The sequence below is a fragment of the Dermacentor silvarum genome, chromosome 8 (genome assembly GCF_013339745.2).
Source record: "Dermacentor silvarum isolate Dsil-2018 chromosome 8, BIME_Dsil_1.4, whole genome shotgun sequence".
NCBI lineage: Eukaryota > Metazoa > Arthropoda > Arachnida > Ixodida > Ixodidae > Dermacentor > Dermacentor silvarum.
Genome location: NC_051161.1, coordinates 61,180,665 through 61,198,423, shown reverse-complemented (window position 1 = coordinate 61,198,423; position 17,759 = coordinate 61,180,665). Strand labels below are relative to the sequence as shown.

The 17,759-nt window shown below is 46.3% G+C and overlaps 1 protein-coding gene across 6 annotated transcripts in view; it reads left to right on the top strand.

The window, feature by feature from the left end:
• Nucleotides 1–8,820, top strand: part of LOC119461317 (dual serine/threonine and tyrosine protein kinase) — a 77,803-nt gene extending 68,983 nt beyond the window's left edge. Inside the window, exons 15-18 of one of the 6 annotated variants that reach the window (XM_037722575.2) lie at nt 4,327–4,576; nt 5,130–5,394; nt 7,052–7,181; nt 8,367–8,820. In XM_037722575.2, the coding sequence (XP_037578503.1) occupies nt 4,327–4,576; nt 5,130–5,394; nt 7,052–7,172 (636 nt within the window). In that variant the 3' untranslated portion in view covers nt 7,173–7,181; nt 8,367–8,820. Of the gene's footprint in view, nt 1–4,290; nt 4,577–5,129; nt 5,794–7,051 lie in introns of those variants that run through there. The other 5 variants (XR_007468358.1, XR_007468359.1, XM_037722579.2 and 2 more) reach the window with 5 other exon arrangements.
• The last annotated feature ends 8,939 nt before the right edge of the window (nt 8,821–17,759 follow it).

Sequence of the window (17,759 nt, the reverse complement as noted above, 5' to 3'; positions counted from 1 at the left end):
GTACATACAAAATCTCGTTAATTCGAACTCCAAGGGGACCAGAAATTTATTTGAATAAAACAGAGCTCGAACTAAGGAGAGCCCCTTTAAATATAGCGCTCGATAAATTGTGCGGTACAACGTGCAAAGCCAAAATCGTCACTGGGCTCGCACTGACAAAGTGTTATCTTTCCCCCATCAGCGCAAGACGATATGTGCTGGAACAATACTAGGTTTCGTATAAAGTCCAAGTGTAATAAGATTGCGCATTGTTTGCTGTTGGTGCGGGGTAAAGTGTGCAAGGGTGAGTTGAGAAGCATGGTGGCTTGATGTGCGCCATCCTCCCACGTTCCCTATGTTGGAGATGACGTGATTGAACTTGCCGAACCCGTTCCATAATAGGGGTAGGAGGGGGGGCCTAGGTGAGCGGGCGCGGTAACGTAAAGTGATCAAACGTGCACTAGGGCGCTCTTTCCTGCTCCTTTTAAGCCAGATGAGAAAGGAGGACTGCTCGCTCCAGTTCAGTCTTGGTTCCCTGCACCTCTTTCCTCGTCATTCTAATGGCATGCAACATTACGGTAGCTAGCGAGGTATCAAGCCTTCGCCTTTGGTTCAGGTTTGTCCGAAAAGCAGTCCATGGGAGTGAGAAATTTTGTTCGAAATAACCGTTGCATGGTTTTTGGAGTTCGAATTTGTGGTACTTTTTCTCTATTCGAATACATACAGTAAAACCTCGATAATTCGAAGGTTGCCGGGCTACGAGAATTCTTCGAATTAAGTGGATTTTAGAATTAACCGAAATGAATAAAAATAAAAGAAAACAAGCAAGAACTTGCCACAAAAAGAAATCACCTTTATTTTCCATGTCTTAGAAAGATTACTTGAAGTAATCACTGATGCAGGGGTTACTTGGCGCGGTAGTTCGCCGCCCCTAGTGCCATGCTCTCCAGCTGGCTCACAACAGTTAGCATACAAATATCACCCCGCACTGCACTCAACGAAGTTGCGGACGGTGTTCACGGAATCTATAACTGCTGCGAAAGTGGGCGTGGGGGTGCTTGACTCCAAAAAGTATGGACTTGCTGGATATTCCGGACTTCAAAAATGCACTGCCAGGGTTCCCATTGAGTTCTTGCATTTTCGCACCCAATTTTTTGGACGAATTGAGACCCCAAAGTTCGATTTTCCGGACTAAATTGCTCTTTCCGAGCCACGCTACCCAATCTTGGAGGCCGTCATGTTGGATTTCGCACTGGCTTGGATTCCAGTGGCTCGCTGTATAGCCTCCAAGATTGGAAGGCGCACGCTATCAATAGAGCGCGAGACTAAATACCGACCGCAACATCGCTCAAGGTTAGCGGTATAGAAAACACCATGCTGGCAACTCTGGGCTGCTCACCAAAACTAGCTCTTTTATGTACCCAGAATGGAGCCTGAAATTCCCTAGTCAAGTCGACCAGTTGAACAGGCGAAGTGAACCTCGCTGTGCGAATTTTTTCGCTGCTGCCCATATGATTAATGATGGACCCGCCTATGCGCATTGTTCTGTTTATAATAATTTCTGTGTTTGTTTGTTTTAGCCAGGATTGCGTTATCTCGCGAGCGCTCACATGAATTTACGGGGAGATTGTTAGGACTGTCAACAACTTCATCTTCGGCGATGCCTGATGTCTTGTGTGGCATATGCGATCATTTGGATGAATCGTCTTGGTGGCGACGATTGTTGACCCTTTTTGTGTATGTAAGTGGTCGATTGTGCGCGATAAGGAATCGGTTATTCGCATTAACCTGTGTGTGTGTTTATTTGACAAGAAATTTAGGTCGCTCCGCGGTAAAGGTTCAGGCTCCGTGTGTGTTCTCAAATTGCGCAATCTGTTCGTTCACATCTGTGCGCCCACTAACCTCATGATTCCAAAAAGTCACGTTAGAAACATGATCTTTCCGTTTTTTGAACCTGTGAGCTGTTGCCGGTTAAAGCTACGGGAAGTCCGCGTGGCAGGTCGAAAACGTAAATCGACTATTGCAATGCACCTGTAGATCGTCAGCGCGTTTGTCACCGCATAAAATGCGTTAAGAACGAGTCGAGAGAGCGTCTCGTCACGGCCCGATCGCTCAACACCAGACGGCCATGACCAGTCGCCTATAGCTGGCCTCGACTGGTCATAGCACTTACCCCGTCGTAACACGTGCTAACTTATATTTCTCATGAATAAATGAAACAGTTTCATTTCTCTTCAGAATAAGCTGCAAGTGTAAACCTTGCGCCCACGTTCATCTCCTGCGTGCACACACGTTGAAATCTGGCGCACGCACGTACGAGGCGGGGGAGGCGAGCGCAGCACGCAGTCGCGTGACTTCACTAGGGAAATCTCCACCTCGCAAATCTAGGGAACCGCACAAGACGAGATCTGGCAACACTGGTGTGTTCTGGTGGGGATTTAGTCGCTCCCATCAATAGAGACCTCGTGCCATCATGCAGTCTCGGAGGCCATGCCCGCTCTTCCTTGGCTGACAAAACGCTCCAGAGTACTGCACTTTTTCGTTTTCTTTCTAGTATATGCGCTCAGCACTATCGCTGTAACCATTTATTGTGGGATGTTTTTTATTGCGATTGTAATTATATGGACACTACAAGCGGATTTCTGCCGTCGCCGTTGTGAGGTTCCATAGAGTGCAAGGGCGATAAAATCATCGCCGGGCATCGTATGTGCGAGTGACAGCGTGCAGGAGACGCGTACTTTCATGGAGAGCGAATGCACGGCGGAGCGCAAAGTCGCGCGAAAGGCTGTGTGGTATGGGGCGACACTGTGCTGCGGCCCCAAATGCGTAACCTGCAACCGACCACGCGCAAGGGGCCTGCAATCTCCCACGTGGGGGGGAGGCGACCTCTACTCTTCTAACTGCGTACTTAGCACCGGAGCGGGTTCTCGCGCGCACCGTATCTTGAAAGCGATCTCCAGCCGGCTCTGACCTTTGTATGCGCTGTGCTTTCGCCGCTCAGTTGCCGTTGAAGCGACAGACCACACAAACCGTCAGCTCGCTGCGGCGGCCGCGCTCGTTCGCGCCAGCGTTTTGACCGTGGTTGTCTGCGGTCATCGGGTGTGATCCATTCATGTTTGCTTGTGCGCACTGACACCACGCTTGTTAATTCAGTTAGTTTTTTTTTTTTTTACTCTAAACTTTCGGTTGCTATTTTGAACGTGGCGTGTACACTGAGCAGGCGTCTCGGAGACCCATGTCTCGGTGATCAGCGCTACCTCCTGTGTCTTCGCGAGAGCTAAGCGGCACGAAGCTCGTTTCTTCGATCTCCATGACGAACTCCGTTGGCGGAGATCGTCAACGCGGTGACGTTCGTGTCGACTGTACACGGAGACGTCACTGCTGCGCAAATACAAGCAAGTCGATCCCCTCAGAGCGTAGTATGGGGCAGGGCATTATTAGTTTTTTTTATGCCGCACTAATTTTTTTTCGGCGGAACGAGTTTTTCGGACTATTTTTCAGTCCCCTCGAGCTCGGAAAATCGGTTGGCGACTGTACGGAGCGCCCTGACCTAACAGCCGCGCGGGCCATTCAGATTATCCGGTAGAATTTGCATTGAAAATGACGCGACCGCCCAAATGCTTCGAATTAACCGAGTTCGAGTTATCGAGGTTTTACTGTATGACTTCGCTGGGACCAATAGAGCAGTTCAGTGATAATTATCCATCAATTCGAATTAAGATTTCAAATTTAGATTTTATTGTATTTATTGTGATGCAGCTTCATGACTTATATCTGTGACAGTGGCTCAGATGCATCCAATTTAGATAAATATGATAGAAAAGCTAAGTTGCAAGTTTTTATTGCATATTTGGGCTGCTATAAATGTTTGAAGTTGTTCCCAGGTATATCAGACTCGAAATGGATTGCAAAATAGTTCGATATCAATAATTCAAAATATAATATACACCAATTAGACGCTTATCTGAAAACACTGCACGGCTTGGACAGTTTCTCGTAAACGTGACAAGTGGTAGCTTGCCAAATTGTTTCTCCAAGGTCCGCAAGATATGAAAGCAGAATGCAACAACCACCACACTTTATTTGGCAACAAATAAGTTTCCTGTTGTGAACGTGTGTGACAGCCAACATTATTGGACATGTGCAGAATGTTTAGCTAAGATTCAAGTACCTATATTCTGTATTTAGCTACACGTAATGTGACCTATGTACACTGGACAGTAAAGCTACCTGTTGCCCTACTGCAGACACAGCCTCCGATTGCTTTATATCGGTGGTGACTGATTTGTGACAACAGGCATTGCGTTCCAGTGTCCGTGAGTGACCCATGACCATTTCTGCCGGCAGCTGGACAGAGCGAACAGAGCAAAGCTGACAGACCTAGGCTTCTGCAAGCCGGAGGCGATGATGTCCGGCAGCATCGTCGGCACTCCCATCCACATGGCTCCTGAGCTGTTCACGGGTCGCTACGACAACAGCGTTGACACGTACGCCTTTGGCATCCTCTTCTGGTACATCTGCGCGGGACACGTCAAGCTGCCCTACGTCTTTGAGCAGTGCCAGACCAAGGATCAGCTGTGGTCCTGTGTCCGGAAAGGTCGGTTCAAATTTCAAGCAAGGGCTAAGTTAGTCTGTCATACAGGAAAGGGCTGGGTGGTGCTGCAAGTATATGGACAGGTACATAGTGCAATATAGTAAAATGTAGAAAGCTCTTTTGGATTTTGGTGTGCATTGTGAGAATTCAAGATGGTCGAAGTTGATCTGTAGCTCTCTTCTACGTTGTAGAGTATGAGCTGAGCCTTTACAGTCCACTCTGCTCAGACTGATGTATATAGACAATTTTGCACACCATGTGTGCGACGCTCATGCATGCAGTTGAAGGTGCAATGCTACCCTGGCTTTGCTACAGAGCTGATTGAGCAGAGCGTGACTATCGGTCTAGTAGGTTTCTTCATCATTTTACAGTCAAGCCGACTGTGCATCGCTCGTGTTTCTGAGAGACGTGCTGTGATGCATGAATGCATGAGTGCATGAGATGCGAGTGAAGCGATGCTCGGCTAGAACTATCATCTCTCGCAGCCCCCAGAAGTATCTCTGAGACATTAAGTCTGCCATTGTGAGCTTGCACTAACGAAGACTTGTGCACGCAGGTGCTCGGCCCGAGCGGCTGCCCCAGTTTGACGATGACTGCTGGCGGCTAATGGAGCACTGCTGGGCCAGTGACCCCCAGCGGCGGCCGCTGCTCGGCGACGTGGAGCTTGTGCTCGAGGCCATCTCGGAGCGACAGCAGCGGGAGGCCTCGGTCGCTGAGGAGACCCAGCAGCTCTCGGACAGCCTCTGCGCCAGCCAGCAGCAGCAGCAGATGAGCGGCTATGGCTACACACCCTGCCGGCCAATCGTGCCCACCAAGGACAAGTACGAACTGGCCGTCCCAGTGTCCGAGCTCAGCGTCAGCACTGAGTGATAACTGCTTTGCCCTGCAACTACTACTCTTGCTTTAACTGTTCGTGAAGAGATCCGCTGCTGCGCGATTATAGCACATTGAGGTAGTGCGGCAGACATAGCAGTGCAGGCGAGTCTGGACAAGACTGACTGATAGCCAAAGTTGCTGCATGGCACCGGCATCCATCTTGCCCATTGGCACAGGGCGACTGCTTGCCTCCACTCGTGTTATCGAAATACAGGACAGCTCGGCCTGAAGGCAGCTCACCGACAGCTGAAATGGACTGCACAGAACTGCGGGTGAACCCAGTCTCAGCAGGATGTTTCCATCACTCACTTAGACATCGGGACTGAGGACCAGTCCTCTGGCCTGTGCGTTTTGACTTGCATTGAATTTTGCATGGAATCGACATGTCTAAGCGAACCTTGACACATTGTGCTCATAAGGACATGAAACACAGCCCTAGGGCACTAGGTTATTAGTAAATCCAGTTGCCTTTAGTCTTTGCCTTCAGCATTGGGGAGTTGCATGGAGCTACTCGCTGACAAGGCAAGCCGGCCACTAAGTCTGATAAACAGCATGGTCATTGCTTCGTAGAGCTATGGCTTTGTCTACCCGTCTTGACGTTTGGTGGTGGCACTGAATGTCTCCCCTTTCAAGCATTGTGTTGGCCTTGCAGTCCGCTAAATATGCACAACTCCTTGCATAATGGCAAAGCAGTGCAAACAGATTGTGTGTCGCTGTCAAGCTTGCTTTTAGCGCAAAGTATAATCGCTCGCACAATTTGCCGCTTGTGCTGAGAAGTTGCGTCTGTGCATTCTGGTGACGATGTCCGCAGCCTCGAACAAAAGCACCTGGGTCCCTGTGCAACTGCTTCACATTTTGTGCATGTCCTTCATTTCCTTTGCGGCTTCTATGAGGAAGTAAGCGCCAAGCAAATGGAACCGTGATGACGCCGTGCGCATACATGTTAGCTTCAGGCAATTCATAAAAGCTTGTGGATGTGGCCAGCTGTTGTGATGGAGGCATTTCATTTCCAAGTTTTTGTTGTTTCTCGTTATGGCATGAACTCTGAGGCAGTTCGTAAACCCATGCATATGTTTGCTATGGAACATATTCTTTTTTTTTTTTGCAAGTAGCCGTTTCCAGTGCATATTGTAAAAGACCGTATAACTTGAACCGTCTTTTTTTAAAAGGTAAACACATTAAACAGTGCAATGGTGCAGGTGGTGCTTTTGTGTTGACGGTACAGCACTTGTCGGAAAGTGCTTGAATAATAGTAGCTTGAGCAACGTGAAGCGACTCAGCTTCTTTTTCGCTGTCTTTGACGCATGCACCTGAAAGCATGGTTATATCTTACTGTACTCGCGGAAGTGCATTCTCGACGTGAAATTCTAGTCCCACACTTTTTTTTCCTATTGCTTGTTTCAGTCCCATGCACTGAATTATTAATTTCAATCATCTTAGCTAAGGCACGTTGGCTTGGACAATTCATTCGGAGACTTAGCATGCTCCATTCATTCTTTCCGAACATGATTTGTGTATTCTGCTTATAACCTTTAAAAAAAACGGAAAAAAAAGAAAGTAATGTCTTTTGTGGTGTTTTCTCTCCTGTTCCTCCTTTGTCAGATGGAAATGCAGAAAAAGTGCGGGGTTGCCGAACATAACATGCATGCAGCGCCTTGTGGCTTGCGCTGCTGACATCATTGAGCATTGTCGAAACTCTCGCAGCTTATTTGTCGCATCTTAACCACTGCAGGTAAAGCAATAACCGGTGCGAAGCATCTGCATATGCTCGCTAGCTTGCCAAACCTTGCACTCATGAATGCTTTCTCTTCTCATTTCACTGCTTTTAGAGCCTGCTGCCTGTGTGCCTCGCATTCATGTTCTTGCTTGTTATGTGGCATGTCTAGTCTTGCAGAAGATGCACGCGCGCTGGCCGAGCCAGTATGACGTGAACCACCGTGCACGCTGCATGTCTTGTGATGGAAAGCCTTGTCTTCCTGTCGAGCTGGTGACGGGAATTTTTGTACTTCCTGTTGCATGCACTTCTGAAGGAAAGTCTGCAACTTCATGTTGCAAGCATTTCCAACAGAAAGTAACGCAGCTGCCTGTTGTAGTGAGCATTTCTGATGGAAAGTCTTGCGACTTTCTGTTGTTGCAAGCATTTCTGATGGAATGTCCTGGAAACCTTGTTTTCTTTTTGCAAGAACTGCTATTTGGGGGCCCCAACTATTTGTGAAACCGGACCTGCACACTGAACGTATTTGCGATCACTCTGTTGAGTACTGCAGGCGTTCGTGCTGGCAACTGCAAGCCATTTTGCATACATGTGCTTGACAATGAGCTGGCAGCCATAACATGCTTCTTCAATAAACCTTAAGCTGTTATTCACTAAACTGTAAAGAAGCTAAGCAGCAAACACTAACATATTCATGGGACTAACTTGGCGACCTAAACAGTACAAGTGGCTTGCGCTAAAAACCCATTTTTTTGGTGTGGTGAGGACATGTAACCCAATCTTGCCAGCTCATTCGATTTGCACTGTACAAGTCAGTGGCCCTGAAGCTCTTGCAGCAGCCTTATTGCAACTTTGCCTTAGCAATTGACATCTTTGCTCACTGGTAAACATGCAACTACGAGCTGCTCAAAGAAACAATCATGTACACAAATATGACCAACTTTCAAGCAAAGCAATGAAGCGCCAGAAGTTGCTCGTAGCTACAGAGGCGGCCCCCTTTTTGTATACGACTGTGGGACACTGTGGTCATTGTTATAAGCATGGTGAATGCATGGTTGCATGTTGTTCACTGAACAAGTCATTGCTCAAAGACCGCATGTTACACACTTTTCAAGTAACCAGCCTGTGCAGTGGCCCAGGCGCACTGCTTGCTGGGAGAGACACTTGAAGTTACATGCAGGTGTACCCATTTATTCTTTGCAGACGAGTACCTCCGAGAGGCATCGATGCAGTGACCGAAAGTGCGGACTTGTTTATTGAAATATATGCCCACCACATGTGTTACTAGACGAGCCCACGTTGTTTCTTCTACCCTTTTTGTCTTTCTGTCGTTCTCTTTTATTGTATTTTATTTTCCTAATGTATTTACTTGTATGTTCAGCTAAATTGACGCGAGCTTCCGCGCACACAAGCAGACACGTGGAACGTTTCTACCGCTACCACCCTGATCATGACGAAGCAGGTCTGCATGAAAGTCCTGCTTTTTTTGTACATAAGATTATTTTATATTTCATGTACATAATGTAATAAAAAAAGTTAGTGTAGTTGTGTATGTGTTTCGTGTTCCTGGTTTTAAGTACTAATGATGTGCAATCTGTTAATAGCACATGTGGAATAGTGGAAAAATGTGCACAAAATAAAGCATTTTGAACATGTTCCTGTCATACTTTTATTCCAGTAAACAAGCATGCATCAATCCTGTGCAAAAGCAAATGCAGAACATTCATATCTTGACAGTGCCTCGAAAAAAAAAAGAAAACTGCAATGGCATGTCTTGCAGGTGAAGTGGATACGCCTTCAAATGTCCGTGTGTTACACTAATTGGCACTCGTAACGCTCGATCTTCAATGATGGAATATCGCAGAGCTGTGTGACCAGCGAGTCCACTTTTAATGGAAACTCAACATCAAAGGACATGGGTGAACTTTCCTTTGTAGCAACTCTTGAATCGCTGGGTGTTACTGTACTACATGACTTGCATGTGTTCCCTTTAACAGTGGGCTACACTGTGTGTCCAGTCAAGATGACCAGTCTTGCAAGTACTGCGATTAGAGTGAGGACATCACCTTCACCGTGCAAGCGATAGCATTTTAGTGCCTTTCTGTTGTCTCCTGGCTGTTCCACAAAGAGAGACTATAGTTTTGCATGAGCCTGTTGATCCTTGATCTCTTGAGTTATGCCACAGCAACTGTAACAAAGAAAAAATGTGGTTGATCTCTCTTATATAGGAATCGGTATAGAACACGAAAGTGAAACGTGTCTTCACAGAAGTAGTGTAATGTTTATTGCACATTGATATATAATGTCTATTGGTGTTTTGTGGCTAAAGCGCCCTTAGGCGTTGATGCACCCACGCTGACGCCTGGTGGCACGTCTCCTCCATCACGACTACCAACGTCGATGACCATGAGCAACCGTCGTGCATATGGAAGCTGCACTACGCTGCACACGCTAGCACAACGTGAAAGACGAAGCACGTAACTGACACACTAATACAACGCGCAAGACAAAGCACGTAACTGAATCGTCACCGAGTCAAATCAGCGCGTACAGCGCGTCGTAATTGCAGCCTCCGCGATCAACTTCAGAAACATTTTCAGAGCTAATTGCGGAGGCCACGCTCCGCTGTGCTGAGTACGGTGAACGCCACCTAGGTGGCGTTGGTAGTGCTTCTTGATGCCAGCGTCCCTTCGAATGCTGGCATCGAGGCGTCGTAGTGCTGAGACCACCGAAGCGTTCACTGTCGGTGCGCGTTAGTGTCATAATGCAGTACTTCTCTTTTCTGCTCGTAGGCGGCGGCACCGCCCCGAGCAAGAGCGCGGGTACACGGAGGAGTGATAGATATATAAGGCGCGTCTGTGTAGCTCTCTGCAAATGCGTTTGTGGCGCAATGGGTTAAACGCTCGGCGATCTATCGTCGCGGACCGAGAGGTCGTGGGTTCGATTTCCAAATTTTGCATGTTTGTGGAACTTTTTCTTCTGGTTTCTTTCTTTGTATTATGTTCTATGACGTATTTCCGTGACGGAAATACGTCAGTGAAGTCTTGGTGGACCCCGGCATAAAACACTTTCGTGTTAAAACGCAGATCCAACTCAATGTTAGAATCTAAATGACACAGATTGTTTGAGTTAGCGAGGTAAGAGCAGTAGTGTATAATGATGAGGCGCCATACACCACTGCTATTGCCTCGCTAACTCGAAGAAACTTTGTGTCGTTTAGATTCTAACATTAAGTCGGATATGCGTTTGTCGAGGGAAGAATGCTTGATGAGAGGTGCACGTACAAAGAATTGCAACACAAATCTGTCACACCGGCTTGGAAGCTAGCGCCAATCAAGTAATCTTTGTGGTTACAGTTGTCAAGATCTGCTACTCGCTTTAGTCCTTGCTTTCTCACTGGGCTACAGGTTTCCATTTCCTTGCTGATGTTGACCTCTCACGTCTTTGACCCACAGTCATCGGGTCAAAAGATCAATGTCCAAGTAACCATGGATATTCAGTGAATGGCCAGTGAACATAAGATGTCTAGGCCGTCTCCTAAGTGACATAGGATGTAAAATGCAAGTAGACATCTGTGTCTTTTGGACTTTCAATTGTAACATTGGGATGTCCAGCAGAAATTTAGGAACATTCCATGGATATTCATAATATTCGCACATTTAAGGCTCGATGCCCCTTGCTTATTGCACATCCATTTTGGGGGATTGGACAGGAATGGTACATACCCAGTGACCAAAGTTGTTTATATCACAAATATATATATATATATATATATTTATATACACCCAGACCCCGTGATAGAGTTGGAGAAAGCTCCCCTTTAAAAATCGCATTGAAGTTTGTCAAAATGGTTGTTGTGTTTCAGCTATCAATCATAGCATGTTACGTTGCGTTTTTTCAGCCACGGATTGCCGTGCAAGACTGCTCTTCACCACTCGCCTTAGTTGCAAGCATGCCTAGAAGAGCCAGATGATTGTTAAAATGTATGAAGGCTATGTAGTTCTAACTCGAATTTGTTTAATCTAACGTGGGTTTTGAGAATTAAAGTGGGTTTCAAGAAAAGGTAAAACAGAGCACACTACAGCAGTGTTATACTCCTGACACATTTTGCATGCTTCACCATTAGAATATCGATATCTCGAAGCAAAATAGTTTTTCGACTGGATAGCTAATAAAAGTTGTAGCAAAACAAAAGTTCAAGCTGGTAAATTCCATGCGCTGTGTATGTTTTTTAATCATTATTACTGGTAAAATACAATGTAAAGATCACTTCTTTGTTTTGGTGCAACAGTTTGCATGTGTTAAACCTCAACATAACAAAGTATTTAATTTTCTATAACTTCTTATCCTAGAACACCATGTATTTTGAACCTTAATATGACGAAATCTGTTTATGCACTATTCCAATATAACGAACTTTCACTGCCGCTGCGAAGGAATACCGGGGCAATAAATTGGAACTGCCGTGGACAGAGATGGTCAAGTGGTTGAATTAATGCAGCTGCTTGCGAATACACCTCTCAAATCGCGTGACAGAGAGCACAGTCGCCGAAGCATAGCAGCAATACCCTTTCGCCATCATATTCCGTATAAAGTCGAAATGCGATAAGTTCCTACGCGCCGTATGCCATAGGTGTGAGGATAAGCCGAGAAAGATGGTGGCTTGATACACACCGTCTTCCCAAGCGATCAAGGGGAGGGGGTAGTAGGGACCGGGTAGATCAGTGTGTGTATTCTCCTCTAGCCCAGCCATGGCTGTCAGTGCTGGCTGAGCGTATAGGCGGCCCGCGTACTCTATCTTCTAGGTAATCTGTGGTGGGTGCAATGACTTAGCGACCTGAGATGGCCGTGCTTTCGTGTGCGCTGTCTTAACGCCCGTTTAGTGCTGGAGGCAGTGTAATCTCGAGTTAATTTCTGAGATGCGTTGAAACGAGAGGCAGAACTAGAGCCATTCGTTCCCCTCTACCTGCGCTTTTCATGATGGCGATGCGTCCCTCTGCGGGTGACACTATATATATCCACCGCGGAGGCGGAGTAGACTCAAAAGCGTCGCAGGCTTCGCTTTGTATGGGCAAGACCACATCCGTAGTAATAGTCTTCAAAGATGAAGAAGTCCCGTACTTCGTCTATTACAGGGGTACCGAATACAGGTGCTACCTGCACAAAAAGAAAAACGAGATCTGCGGAGCATGTGGCAGACTAGGTCACAGATCTGACGTCTGCCCGGCGCCGGAAAACGAAATATGCACGGACTGCGGATACAAGAATTCGCCGGAGAGCCATAGCTGTGACCCCAAGTGCGCCCTATGTAGTAAGGACCACCGCACAGGAGACAAGGGATGCAGCCAGCGCTACCAGGTCCCATTTCTCTTGAAGAAGCGGCAACTCGAGAAGAAGAAAGCACAAGAACGCCACGCCGAGGGAAAATCCAACAATCCAGGCATATTAAAGACGGGAAGGGAACGATCGGAATCCTTCCCACGCCTATGCATTTCGGACAGCGCGCCAAAAGCACAAAACGACAGCAACAAGAAAACGACCTCTGACCTCAAAGGGCCGAGCTGCGACGGAACCCCTGCCAGCACACGGGCGTCGAGATCACCGTGGGGACAGCAGTCCAGGTCCAGATCCGGGTCAAGATCCAGGTCAAGATCCACGTCCAAGTCCCAATCAAGGAACGGGACAACTGAGGTGCCTCATGGAGAAGACCAACCAAATAAGGTGAGCTGGGCAAACACGGTCTCCCAGAGCTCCACACAGCATACGCAAAGTGATGCACTAGCCGAAGTACAAGCAGAATTGGGCAAACTTAAAAAGCTTTTACATCTTTCGTTAGAAGAAAACAAATTACTTAAGGAAGAGATCACCAAGCTTAGAAACAAGAAGCAGATAGATGACAACAATAAGATGGATACTACACAGATTCAAGAAAGTCAAGAGAAGAGGCCTGTAGCTAACGCTAACCAAGATTCCGCATCCACTACCATGAAAAGGAGGGCTACTGCCGAAATAACACAGAAAGAACAAGTAGTAGCCAAGCCGCCACAACCACAGTAGATAGACGAAAAGTTTCTGAATGAAAAGTTACAATTACTTAGTGAGGAGACGGATCGCAAACTAGAAATTCTTAGAAGCTCCATTAGTGAAGGGATAAATGCAAGCATAGAAAGAATGATGGCCAAATACATGGGCAATATTAATGCCAGACTTGCTGTATTAGAAAATGCTACGCATACGGAAGGCATGGGGGGACAAGCCGGTCCCATTAAGACCCAAAAACCGTACTCTAGGCCAACCGCAGCTGACGTAAACAGGGCTACAAAGGATAGCCAATAACATCACCATGGCTACTAATAACACGTATACAATATGGCAATGGAACTGTCGCGGGTTTCGTAGGAAACGAGGAAACCTGCAACAGTTTGTAGATAATAAAGTTATGGGGCCAGTGCCTGACGCAATCTGCCTACAAAAAACTGGATGCACTACAAAATTATCGGGATATAAAACATTCTGTCAAGGAGACCTGGCCAATATGGATGGAGGTAACAACAAGCCTGTGGTTGCGACACTGGTCCGACGCAATCTGCCGGTCATCCGACATGATATAGGCACAGAATACATCGACCACGTTTTCGTTGAAATTATATCGGCAAAAAACAGAAACAAGAACAGTCTCTTTGTACTAAACGTATACAGCAATCCTAAGAAAAAACATAGCTTCGCGAATCTTTTCCGGAAGGCGCTAGATATAGCAAAAAAGCACATTTTAATAATAACAGGACATTTCAATGCGCGCCACCCCGCCTGGGGCTACAGGTTGGAAATGGTGAAGGGAAGACGTCGATGGCAGGACGTTCAGCGCGAGGGTCTTACTCTGATTACCGACACAGCACATCCCATCCGGGTGGGGAACAGCGTGTGTACGGACACAACGCCAGATTTGACATTTGTAAAAAATGCTAAAGCTGATGCGGGATGGCTAAATCTACAGGAAAACCTAGGAAGTGACCACTACATAGTGGCCACCACACTAGTTGCAGGAACAACCAAGCCCAGAGAAGGCAACCAAATTAGAATCACCGAATGGGATGAATTCAGGAAAATAAGATCGGCTGAACGCAAATCCGAAGAAAACAGCAGCAACCCAAAGGACATTGAAGATATTGAATCCTGGGTTGAACAGCTGCACAAATGTGTCGACCAGGCAACTAAGACCATACCAGAGGAAGCAGAGATAAAGCAAGCCGACGCCAAGCTCCTACACATTTGGGAAGCGAAACAAGGCCTGCAAAGACGATTGAGCAAACAAAAGCTAAATCGTAACCTACGAAGACGCATTGCAAGGCTAAATCAGGACGTAGAAAATTACCGCGCACCAACTAACCAGACAAAACTGGTACAGCACGTGCGAATAAATGGATCTACAGATTGGTCTCGCCAAAACATGGAATGTTCTTAGACATCTAATTGATCCAGATAAGAGCAAGACGATGCAAAAGCACAACCTAAGCAAGATAATACATAATTACCCTGGTACAGACAAGGAGTTAATTAAAGAAATCCAAGACAAATACATAGGATCCAATCCCAAAGAAAATCTAAAGGCATATGCAGGGGCATACAACGCAGCACTCGATCGTCCTTTTACCGTTGCAGAGGTACGAGGGGCTATTCAAAACCTCCGCACAAAGTCTTCTCCGGGCCCAGACGGAGTTACCAACAAGATGCTTCGTAACCTGGATGATCAGTCTATTGAAGCTCTCACAAAATACATGACCATCTGCTGGGAAAGAGGCAAAGTCCCGAAACAGTGGAAAACAGCAAAAATCGTAATGATCCCGAAGCCAGGCAAAAAACTACAGCTTGACAACCTCAGACCAATCTCGCTGACCTCGTGCATTGGGAAATTGATGGAACACGTGGTCTTCGACAGATTAAACAGATACATGGACAACAGAGAAGCCTTTCCACACACAATGGTGGGCTTCCGCCCGAAATTATCGATGCAAGACATAATGCTGAGAATTAAGCACCAAATAATAGACAGAAACAGCTGCTCCCGGATGGATACCAGGGCCCTACTGGGACTAGACCTAACCAAGGCCTCTGACAATGTGAAACATGAAGCAATATTGGAAAACCTGGGCGTAAGACGTACGAATACATCAAAGACTTTCTATCTGACAGAAGAGCAATTTTAACAATAGGAGGAGTGGCGTCGGACGAACTAGAAATGGGAAGCAGAGGTACGCCGCAAGGCTCTGTCCTCTCGCCTTTTCTCTTCAATGTCGCCATGATAGGCCTCCCAGAAATACTTAATAACATTGAAGATCTAAATCATAGCCTATACGCCGATGATATTACGCTATGGATAACGGGAGGCAGTGATGGTCATATTGAGGACACACTGTAAAAGGCGATTGATGCGGTAGAAGCATACGTTGGGTCGAGAGATCTGGGATGCTCTCCGCAGAAATCCGAGCTCCTGCTATACCAGCCAACGTCAAGAGGGAAAAAGAAAACCGAAGTCCCCAATATACAGTTCTTCGCAAACCAAGGACAACCCATACCGCTGGTTACAAGTATAAAGATCCTCGGTATGCGGATTCAGAACAACGGCTACAATATTGAAACCATCAGACAGTTAGAAAGCAATACATATCAGACAATGCGTCTTATTTCGCACATAGCAAATAAACACCACGGTATGAAAGAAAATAGCTTGATCAGACTAATTCAAACTTTTGTTCTCAGCCGGATCGTCTACGTAGCGCCATTCTTGGACCTTAAAACTGAAGAAAAGAAAAGAATCAACGTCATGATCAGGAAAACCTACAAGCAAGCTCTGGGGATCGCGGTCTCCACTTCGAATGAACGTTTTGAAGCGCTGGGGCTCCATAACACCATAGAAGAATTGATAGAAGCTCACAGAACTGCCCGGATGGAGAGGCTCTCCAAAAGTCAAACCGGGAGACATATTCTGGAATCGCTGCGCATCAACTATGAACCCAGAACTGACATCAAAACAGATATACCTGCGGACATTAGGAGACACTATATATCCTCCCGTTACCCAAACACATGCATCCTTCGCACAACGAAGAACAAAGAAAAGAAAGAGCCAAAGCATTAGGAAGAAGGTTTGATAGTTCTAAAGATGTGCTCTATGTAGACACAGCCGACTACGAACATCAAGATGCCATGGCAGTGGCAGTAGTCAATAATCAAGGACATGTAAGTGCGTCAGCCACGATCCTAACAACAACGCCAGAGGTAGGAGAAGAGGTCGCCATTGCACTAGCAATGACATGTTCTGCCAAATACAAAATTATAATAAGTGATTCCAAGACCGCCATATTAAATTACGCTAAAGGACGCATCTCGCCAAAGGCGCAAAAAATCCTCCAGGCTGGTTTCCACGGATACCGAGCTAGGGGAATACAAATCACCTGGGCACCAGCCCACTCTGGCCTGCCAGGCAACGTGAATGCGCATGACGCGGCTCGAGGTTTCGCAGACCGAGACAACGTCACCAACACCAACACGGACGCATTCGCAATCCGCCGGTCGGGCAGAGATAGGCTGGTTTCCTTTAGGGGAAATCATTGATTATTACAGACTAGCCAGGGCTAGATATCCGGCAGCACATTGTTCATTAAACAAGTGGCAATCAGTGGCTTGGCGGCTAATACAAACCAACACTTTCCCCAACCCCATTGCCTTCAGTCACTATCACCCAGATGTATACACAGACATATGTAAGCATTGTAACAACCGAGCAGATCTTCAACACATAATCTGGGCATGCCCAAAGAAACAATACAATAACTGTTCAAAACCACAACAACCCAGTTTAATAATAAGAAATGAGGAGCAATGGGAGACCGTGTTGCTCAGCTCGGACCCGGATGTTCAAGCAAGAGTAGTCCAAATGGCTGAGGACGCCGCCGCGGCTCAGGGGCTGCCGGGCGCCGTCTAAAGGGGGGACGGGGGAGGCTTTTAGTCATTACCCCCTCCTCTAACCACATTTTGGACAAAATAAAGTTATTTCTCTCTCTCTTAAATTCAACAGAATGATTTTTTTTCTTCACTGAAATATTCTTTTTTTTTTTCGATTGCCCGATAATTCGGAAAAATCCGCCAGAGACTGTACTTGCTCGCATAAAATGTCGAATTTCAAAACTACGAACGACGAAATTTCGATATAACGAAGTAAACTGCCGATATTACCAACTTCGTTATATTGAGATTTAACTGCATGCATGTATAACCAAAGTTTTGCTGGTATGCAAGTGTGAGCAAAGTAAAGCAGAATGTATCGCTTCTGTTCGAGTAAATGCTCGTGATGCAATGTGAGTGCTTTGAATCAGTGAAAAATGTATATCTATAATCTACACAAGCATCAAAGGTAGATAATCATGGTAGCAGTCTTTTTTTTTTTTTTTTTTTTCCAAGTACAAGTACCAACATAGGGTATAAAATGCAAGTAGACATCTGTGTTTTTAGGACTTTCAATTGTAACATTGGGATGTCCAGCAGAAATTTAGGAACATTCCATGGATATTCATAATATGCAAACTGTATAGAGCAACT